Source organism: Echinops telfairi, unplaced genomic scaffold (genome assembly GCF_000313985.2).
Source record: "Echinops telfairi isolate 266 unplaced genomic scaffold, ASM31398v2 ScPeMD7_7420;HRSCAF=8458, whole genome shotgun sequence".
Lineage (NCBI taxonomy): Eukaryota > Metazoa > Chordata > Mammalia > Afrosoricida > Tenrecidae > Echinops > Echinops telfairi.
The window spans coordinates 52,759,393-52,768,730 of NW_022111320.1; the positions used below are offsets into that span (position 1 = coordinate 52,759,393).

A 9,338-nucleotide genomic window follows, 5' to 3' on the forward strand; every position below is an offset into this window, starting at 1 on the left:
CGGTAGGCGCAATTGCACAGCGACAATAAGTAAAGATTATAGTAAAGTCATAGAGAGCATGAGAGATAGGAGAGAGAGAGAAATAATGGAGTCAGACACAATTCATGGTAGCAGTGCTCCCTCAGCCCCGCTTGGTGGTCCACGTGGAGAGAGAGATATCTAATGCTAACCAAGGCTTTTATATTCTCTGGGGATGTGCAAGCCCCCTAGTTACAGGTGAAGACATCCGTCACAGGAAGGGGTTGTACTATAGGTAATGCAGTAATGGGAGGGGGTGATCTAGGGTTATCCACGCAATAGGAAGAGGAGGGATTGGGGGTACACATGTGGCAAGATGGGTGGATCCTAGATACAGGATGGCAGCCTAGCTTTGGATGTCACTGAGCCGATTTGACCTGTTCCCTGGCTCAACTATAGACCATTATCAGTAGAGTGTGAGCTCCACCCACGGAACCTTTAGGGAGAAGTAGCCCGTTGTCCTTAGCAGCAAGGAGCAGGCCTACCCCTGGTGGTGGGAGGAGACAGCAGTCTGGCAGCTGACTGCCTACAGGGAAGCAACTTTTACCATTAGCTGCCAGCAGTGTCCTAAGTCTAACATATATTTGGGGGACAAATCTTTGTTTCCCACAAGGCGGGAGCGGGCGGGCTCCGTGCTCACTGACAGCGTCCGTTCAGGTCTCAGGCTCCGACTCGGAGGTCTGGTACCGGAATCCAGGTCCAGGGGCAGCATCACAGGGTCGGTGGGCAGCTCTTCTCAAACATCGGTGGGGAGCGGGCAGCCAAACCCTGACCGATGTCCCTTGCTTGCCATCTCCACGGCAGCCACCCTGAGCTGCTGTTTCACCAGCCACAGGGTGGGCTCAGGGTGGCCGTATTCACCCAACCAAGAGTTCGATGACGTGAAGGAGAGTTGCACAAGCGATTGCAGAACATTTTTCTTCTTTCTTGTGCTCCTCCCCCAACTTCGCCTGCTAGTTCCCTAGGAAGGTATACTCTGCTGTGGCCCCTCTAGAATAAGGTGACCAGACGTCCCGCTTTTGACGGGACAGTCCCCAGTTGTAATACATTTTCCCGCGGCGTTTTTTAAAAAGTCCCGATTTTTTGAAAGAATGGAAACAGCTGCCATGTGACTACTGTATTTCACCAGGATATGAGTTTTATCGATGGTGTCCCGCTTTTGTCCCGCTTTACCAATGTTAAAATCTGGTCACCTTACTCTAGAACCTAGAGTCTAGATCCATGTCCCTTGGATTTTGTATGCGTACGAGCGTGAATGAGAGGCCCTGGGGTGGGCCAACGTGACGACCCTGCACCTCCCTGTCCCTGCCTGGGACAGACGACCCTGCACCTCCCTGTCCCTGCCTGGGACAGACAGCCAAACCCAAAACCCCTGCCGTCAAGCCGGCTCTGACTCCTGCTGAACCCCTAGAACACAGTGGGGCCGCCCCTGGATTCCCAAGGCCCCAGGCCTAACTGTCTGGAGGACGCAGGCCACATCCTCTGACCGGAGCACTGTGCTCATCGTCGTGGTCTGGCCCGCCTGGGGCACAGGGCTCCCAGAACCCCTGTAGATTGTTCAGAAGGGCCAGCCCCGACCCCACAGGGACAGAGGCTGGAGCGACAGCTTCATTCCTTTATTGGGAGGAGAAGATGCTGGGTCACGACGAGAGGCCCGGGGGCCTGCAGGATCTGCAGCTCCACGTGCACTCCGTGGGCCAGCACCCGGTAGTGGCCCTGGATGAGGCCCCGCGAAGCGCAGGCGTGGCCGCGCCAGCGGGCCTGGATGGTGCGGGCGGCGGCGCGCACCTGCGCGTAGCGACGGCGCGCCAGCCACATGCGGAGCCAGGCCTGCAGCTGGACGGCCGCCCACTCCCGCCGCGAGAAGAGGTCCAGCGCGGCCCGCCGCTCCCCCTCCAGCCGCCGGGCCAGCGTCAGCCGCCACCAGCACTGAATGACCCAGGCCCGCAGCGCCGCGTGCAGCAGCGTCCGCCGCACCAGCGTCCCGCGCCACCAGGCCTGGATCTCGATGGCTTTCCGATGTTCCAGGGAGGTGGTGGTCTTCTCTAAGGGCTTGTAAGAGCACACAAGGGTGGGGGCTCAGGGAGCACCCCTCACTCACCCTGCATCACAGAGCGCCCCGCATGGGCCCCGGCCCTCTGCCCTGCGCAGCTCAGGAGCCTTGGCAGTCAGATGTCCTGGACTGACATTCACAATCACAGGTGCCTTGTCCAGGGGGCGAGGGGGCATCCTCATGTGTAAAGACGGCAGGCCGGCAGCACCAGCTGCCCAGTTCACACGGATGGGTTTGGCCGGCCTTAGGCAGGACCGACCGCCATGACCTTTGGGTCAGTGAGTGACCACGGTCCTTCCTCCCGGGCGAAGCCTTCGAAGCCCCGCTCCCTCAGAAAACGTGATCTCGAACCCTTCGTCTGCTTCCTCACTCTTGACTTTCACACACCCGAGTGTCCATTCTCAAGCCAACACGCACGCACCCCCCAGGCAGCTCTGACCGCCCAGCCTCGCGTGTCTGGGACATTCCTGTGCAGATCCGCAGACCCCCACCCCCACCCCTAACCCTGGGCGCTCTGGGCTGCATACCTTTCTGATCCACGGGGACTCCTCCTCTTTCATCTGCAAAGGAAATGGGGCGGTGATTTCCCTCGATCCATGGTAGAGGGTGGGAGAGATGAGACACAAGATCCAAATGATAAGCCTGGCCTCAACGGTGAAAACCTTCTCAGTTGGTCCCCTCCCGTCTGGGTTTGTTTCTCAGATGTGTGATGTCACTGGGGGTCACCCTCTTGAATTTTGGTCATACGTTTTCCTGTTTTTCAGGATTGATGAACCTATAGGGACAGCAAGTAGAATAAGGGGGTCTGGGGGTACGGTGGGGGTGGGGTGGGGTAAAAGGGAGCTGATGTCAAGGAGTTCTGCAAGGGGAAGGATGCTTTGAAACGGATGGTGGTAGGCAATTGTACAATCCTGCTTGGTGTGGCTGAATGGTGGAATGCTAGATCTTTCTCCCAAGAAAATGGTTTGGGGGGTGGGGGGGTAGGAAATGGGGAAGAGGCTAGATAGATGAGAGAGTGGAGCCTCACTGTTAACTCCGGACCCTGAAAAAGGTGCTAGACACAGGCGCATCTGACTCGGAGCTCCGCCTACCTTCGGCGATCTCTCGGTAGTCTCTGGTGGTGACGACAGAAGAGATACCGCCGTCTCAGCCTGCTGAGATACAGCGCCGTTGCTGGGTTGCTCCATTTTTCAGACCCTGCCGTCACCGTGAGAGAGACACCCACCCACCACACCCCCACCCTTCTTTGCTTAGCTTCCGGGTTCCTCGTGTCTCCGGATGCGAACGGGGGTCCCCTCATCCTGAGCGACATGGTGACACCCTGCACATGCCTGCTGTGTGCAGGTGGCTCACACTCACCGCTGGCCACACATGGATTGGGTGCAGATGGTTCCAGGCCCCTGAGGTCTGTGTCTGCCTCGGCGTGGCCCAGGCAGGATGATGAGCAGAGAGGGGAGGCTGGTGATGTCACAAGGGCAGCTGTGACTCGGGCGTCAGGTGGACGCCCCAACAGTGGGTCTCCCTCCAGGGAAAGATGAAAGTGCTCCCGCTCTTTTCTGCTAGAAATGGGCAAAGCCCTGGCCACAGAGGCAAAACCCCAGAACTACTGACCCCCTCAACGCAAAAGTGTAGCGAGAGAGACGGTCTCTGGAAAAAGCACAGCATGACTCAGACATAAACATCCAGCCATGGAGAGTGAGTGAGATGGTTCGCAGTCAATTCCTGCCCCGGGACACTGCCTGTGCGAGACGCAGGTGCACTGGAGAAACATCCAGGGAGACTCACGTGTGTGGAAGAGAGAGCTTTATATCCAAGAGTAATTCTATATTGTGATAGGTAGGTTTACTGGGCCAACCTGGCCAATAGGAACATGTGGGATTAATAACGTTGCAGTTTGATTGGAGGGCAAAGAGATAAATGGCTCGGCAAGCCCCGCCTGTCTCTCTCTTGCTTTCTGGCAATCAGACCAGCCTGCAGCTGCTTTAGCTAGTTCTCTGCCTCAGCTTGTGAGCTACATTACCTCTGGGACTGCCAACCTGTGGATCTTGTCACTAGAGCTTGAGGTTCCTTCAAGACCCGCTTCGCCACGCTTGAGCGGGGGGCTGCCGGACCCTGTCATCTGGCTGACTGTTGGTGACCCGCCCTGCTGTTTGCTGCCTGTGGCCAGACTGCCTGCATTGCTCTATGGAAGACTCAGCTGTCTGCTTCCTTCACCTTGGACCCAGCAGCCCTCATGAGGTGAAGGACTTCCAGTACATTAACTGTTTCATGGACGTGAGTTGAACTGAGCCCTCTGTACTGCTGTGAGGACTAATTAGTTGTTGTATTTCTTCATGCTGTGTATATATATGTATATATATATTCACAAATATCCTGGTTTTATATCTCTAGAGAACCCTGTCTAACACATGTATTAAGAAAACATCCCATCCCAGTCCAGATCAACTCCCTGAGTTCAATATTAGCCCATAAGTCCAATATGAGCCCATATGTCCAATACTAATCCATGAATTCTTTTCCAGACTCATGCAGCACCTGCAATGATGCCGAAAGCTGGAAGATCACAGGCCGTGGGTGGAAAGTCTTGGCACAGCTCAGTCTTGGCACGGCTCTCCACGTGGCCCCTCCAGCTCCTCGCTGCCATCAGCATGGCTTCACGTGGCTTGTCAACAGGAATGTGGAAGGTCTGGGCTCCAGTGAGCTGTTTATCTCCATCGGGCCTCTAAATGAGGTCACCTAGCTTCGACCTGATTGGCAGGCTAGACACCACGCCTTCACTCTTTTTACCCTCTATTTGGCAGATTATGTAACTACCACACTGCCTAACCATCCAAAAGAATGAGTGATCTACAGGTACCGATAAGGGCTCATATCCAAGATGCATTTACAGGTTGTAAATGTGAAGGTAACTGAGCTCTGTAAACAAATTTATCTCGGTATAGGATTCTTATAAATGCATATAAAAATAGAGCAGAAAAGAGTTTACACCCAAACTATTGACAATAATTACCTCTGGAAAGAAGGTGTTGACTGCTGGGCTACGCCTGGCCCAGGAAGCCCCGTGAGACCCCCAGAACTGGCCTGGCCCCTCTCTCGGGTTAGAGTGGCCCTTACTGCTCGCCTGCATTCTTCTGGCCCTGAGAGCCGCAGGCCAGAGTCGGGATTGGAGTGGAGTGGCCATCAGAGCAGGGTCCTACCTGGATGTGGGCCTGGCCTCAGAGACCCTCCTGGAGCCACAAGGTCCAAGGGTCATTGCAAGGCCCAGGCCCCCCTGAGTCACAGCCTCAAGGGGGTCACTGAGAAGTACATTGAGAATATGTACCAGGGGATACGCCCCCCCTAAAACAGAAAAGGGCAGAGCTTTCCTAGCACACATTTTTCCCGCTAGGCGAGCATTCAGCAACTCTCCGCTCTGAGGGAACACATCCAGAGGGTCGCCTGGGAAGGTTCTCTGGTCACAGTGAATATTCTCATCAAAGCAGTTTCACTGGAACCTCGTTTTTTTGTGATGGCCGATTTCAGAGAACAGCGTGCGGCTGTGAAACTTTGTTTCCTGCTTGGGAAAAATGCTGCCGAAACTGTTGCAAAGTTGAACACAGCTTGCAAGGACAGCGCTATGGGGAAAATTTCTCATTTCCAAAGAGGTGAAATGTCGATTGATGACAAACCTTATGGATGTACATCAACTTCCCAAACAGACAAAATTGTCAACAAAATCCAGCACTTGTGCTGGAAGACTGATAACGGACCGTTGAAGAGATGGGGAAGTTACCTGGACTATCTCAGAGCTCAGTTCAGCGAATTTTAATGGAAGATTTTGGAATGCGAAGGGTCGCTGGGAAAGTTGTGCCTCGAGGGGAAAAGCCTGTCCTGGAAACTGCTGTGTTTTGAAAGCACAGCTCCGAAGTGACCCGGACTTTTCCCAAGGTCATGACTGGGGACGGGACAAGGTGCTATCCTACAACCCCAAAGCAGACAGCAAACAAGCCAGTGGAAGACGCCATCAGCATCTCGCCCCCAAAAAGCTCGTCAAGTGAAATCAAAGATCAAGACGATGCTCATTTGTTTTGCTGTGAGGGGAATCGTGCATTGGGAGCTTGTTCCACTAGGTCAGACTGCTCATCAAGCTTTATATTTAGAGGTTCTGAAAATATTTTGTAACAGTGTGTGACAAAAAAGGCCTGATTTGTGGCACACAGGAGACTGGTTTTGCCACCACGACAATGCACCTGTTCCCACAGCCATCTCGGTGTGCCAGTTTTTGGCCAAAAAAACAGCGTGCCTCTCATCCCATGCACCTGACTCACCTGACCTTGCTCCATGCAACTTCTTTTTGTTTCTGTGAATGAAGGGGGACATGAAAGGACAGTGATTTGATCACAGAGGAGAGGTGAAGAAAAAAATGAGGGAGGTGCTGCCAGCCATCCAAACAGATGAATTTAAAAAACGTTTCCAAGAATGGAATCACAGATTTGACAAAGGTATTAAGTGTAACGGAGAGTATTTTGAAGGCAATGAGGTTGTTTTGTAAAAATAAATAAATAAATACCTATCTTTGAAAAAAACGCGGGGGTGGGGATATGCTTGTGTGGCAGTTACATCACCTGTCAACTTGCAAAGGGGTGGAGTCTAGCCTGTCAATCAGGTCACAGTCAATGAGGCCTCTGTGTGGGCATGGCCTTCGCCTGAGGATTCTGGGAACTCCAGTCTTCCTGCCTGGAGGCGGGACAGACACTACCTCTGATACGCATTCCTGTTGCGAACTCACATGGAGCTACGCTGATGGAGCCAGAGCCCTGGAGCAGGAGGAGCCACCTGGAGACCCCTGTCAGCACTGAGATGCTTCCACTGCCACTGGATCCACCACTTTCCACCCACTGGCCTGTGATCTTCCTGCATTCTGCATCATTGCATGTGTTTTGGGAGTCTGAAGAGGAATGTATAGACTGGTATCAAACATATGAGCTAATATTGGACTTATGGACTTGATCTGGACTGGGCTGGGATGTTTTCTTAATATACAAGTACTCTTTGATATAAAGTTATTCCTTATACACATATGATAGTCGACCGGAACTCACACACCTCGTATATGGTGAGTGTCAGGAGCCCTCATAGTGCAGCAGTTAATACTCAACTGCTAATCCCCAGGTTGGCCGTTTGAGCCCAACAGACTCTGGAGGAGGAAGACCTAGGGGATGACAGCCCAGCAGACACGTGGGATGGCTGTGAGTCAGAATCAGCCGGAAATCTCCCAATAACCCGATACGGATGGGGATGGTGTGGGATGGCTGGTTGGGATGCAGAGGGGGCAGGGAAAGAGCACCTGAGGCTGAACAATGTCAGCGGGAAGCTAATGAGTGAAGGGATTGAGAAAGTCAGGGAGGCTTCAGTGGTAAGGAGCGGGAGAGAGGCTGTGATGACTGGTGGGAGGGGGAGAGGGAGAGGCTGTGATGACTGTCAGACTGGTCTGTTCTTCTGACGTCCAGGGGACTTCCCATAATTCGCGCCCCCACCACAGTTGGGATGCATGTGCAGCCACAGACAAGGCCCTGGCTGGTGTCCCGGGGGCACCCTGGTCCTCAAAGTGGCATCCTTGCCCCCCAGCAGGTTAGAGAGGTCTGTACAGCAGATCGGCCCCAGGCCGAACCTCGTGTGCGTGGTTAACAGGGAAGGTGTTCCGTCAGCCAGGCTGAAAGTGGCAGTGCTGTCCAAGACTGCTGGGACCCCCTCCATCTTTTGTCCCTCACCCACCGGCCTAGAAGGCTCATTCTCGCCTTCTTCACAGCCTCCTGGTCAGCATGTCTTCATGGATGTCAAAGGAAACAGAGAAACAAATCTAAAATCACTGGTCTGGATGTGTGGGAGTGGGTCTCCTCTTGTGGGAAGTCCTGATAACGGAGCAAACAGCTAATATGACAGGCAGGTCAAGGCCAGGGAGGCAGTGCTTCCCAGGGGGGAGTGTGGGGGGGGGGGGGAGAGAGGAGAAAGAGAGGCAGTTTCGTGAGAATATCAGGAAGCGGAGGCCACAAAGGGGTTATTCTCCCCTTGTGCACAGTTATCGTTAACTGAAACAACAGTCAAATGCTATTGGAGGTCCCCAGTCCTGTTTTTCTTTAAATTTATCAAAGAACTGTGGCTATAAAGAAGTCTGAATAAACCAAATTTCCCGGCTGGGCCTGTCCTTTTCCAGCTGTGCAGAGACGAGCGGCTTCTGGGGCTGCTGTGTCTCAGATGTTGATAAACCTCTGGACGTGGGCCCCCACATGCAGAGGGCTGCTGCGGGGAGGAGGAGCCAGACGAACTCTCAAAGGTGACCGGCGTGGGAGCGACTGGACGGACCAGAGCCTGGAAACCCACACAGAGCACACATCGGGTGAGCCCTCGCTGACAGGCCGCCTGCCGGCCAGGAGCAGCACAGGAAGCCAGTGCTGGGCTGGGTAGCAGACAGGACGGTGCTGAGAATCCACAGAGCTGGTCAGGCAGGAGTCTGATCCCACCCTCACACCATTTAGAACCGAGGAAGGAGACCTGTGACAGCCCACTCCCAGCCGAATTCACTGTCGCCTGCCTCCGTCTCTTGCTCCTCTCCAGGGCTTGGCCGACAAGTTTTAAGAAAGAATGAGGAGCCTATAGAGACATCGAGTAGAACGAGGGCCCGGGTGCGTGGACAGTAAAGGGGGGCTGATAGCAAGGAGCCCAAGAAGGAAGAGAATGTTTGGAAACTGATTGTGGTAGCAATTGTACCACACTGCTTGGTGTGATTGAACTATGGGATGATGTGAGGTCTGGATTAGCTCACAGTGAAATGGTTCTGGGGGAAAAAGAGGGAGAGAGAATGAAGAGGCAAGAAAAAGTGACCGAAAAGGAACGGATCGTGATGATCGACACATCACAAACACCCCTCTCCCGGGGGCAACAGAGACATGGGGGAAGGGAGACAGCAGCCCATGCAAGCTATGGAAACGATAATAATTTATAATCTATCAAGGAGCCACGGGGTGGGGGGGGAGGGGGGGCTGATACCAAGGGCTCAATAGAAAAATGTCCAGAAAAGAATGATGGCAACATATGTAAAAATATGCCTGATACAATTGATGTATAAGTTGCATTGAGTTGTAAAAGCCCCAAATAAAATGATATTTTAATTTCAATAAAAGAAAAAGTGACCTATAATCAAAAGAAAAGCAATCAATAGAAGCCAATTTGCAGATGATCCGTGTGATAGAAATAGCAGTCATGCAGTTTAAAATAACTAATCTGAATA

General features: G+C 53.3%; 1 protein-coding gene across 1 annotated transcript; it reads right to left on the reverse strand.

Annotated features, from left to right (window-relative positions):
* Window positions 1-1,626: 1,626 nt before the first annotated feature.
* LOC101641264 (IQ domain-containing protein F1) lies at window positions 1,627-3,219 on the reverse strand. The gene is made up of 3 exons (XM_045297379.1): window positions 3,163-3,219; window positions 2,599-2,631; window positions 1,627-2,070 (listed from the first exon to the last, which is right to left on the reverse strand). Exons 2-3 carry the CDS (start codon window positions 2,629-2,631, stop codon window positions 1,627-1,629), a joined length of 477 nt encoding a protein of 158 aa, XP_045153314.1. The 5' UTR covers window positions 3,163-3,219.
* Between the last annotated feature and the right edge of the window lie 6,119 nt (window positions 3,220-9,338).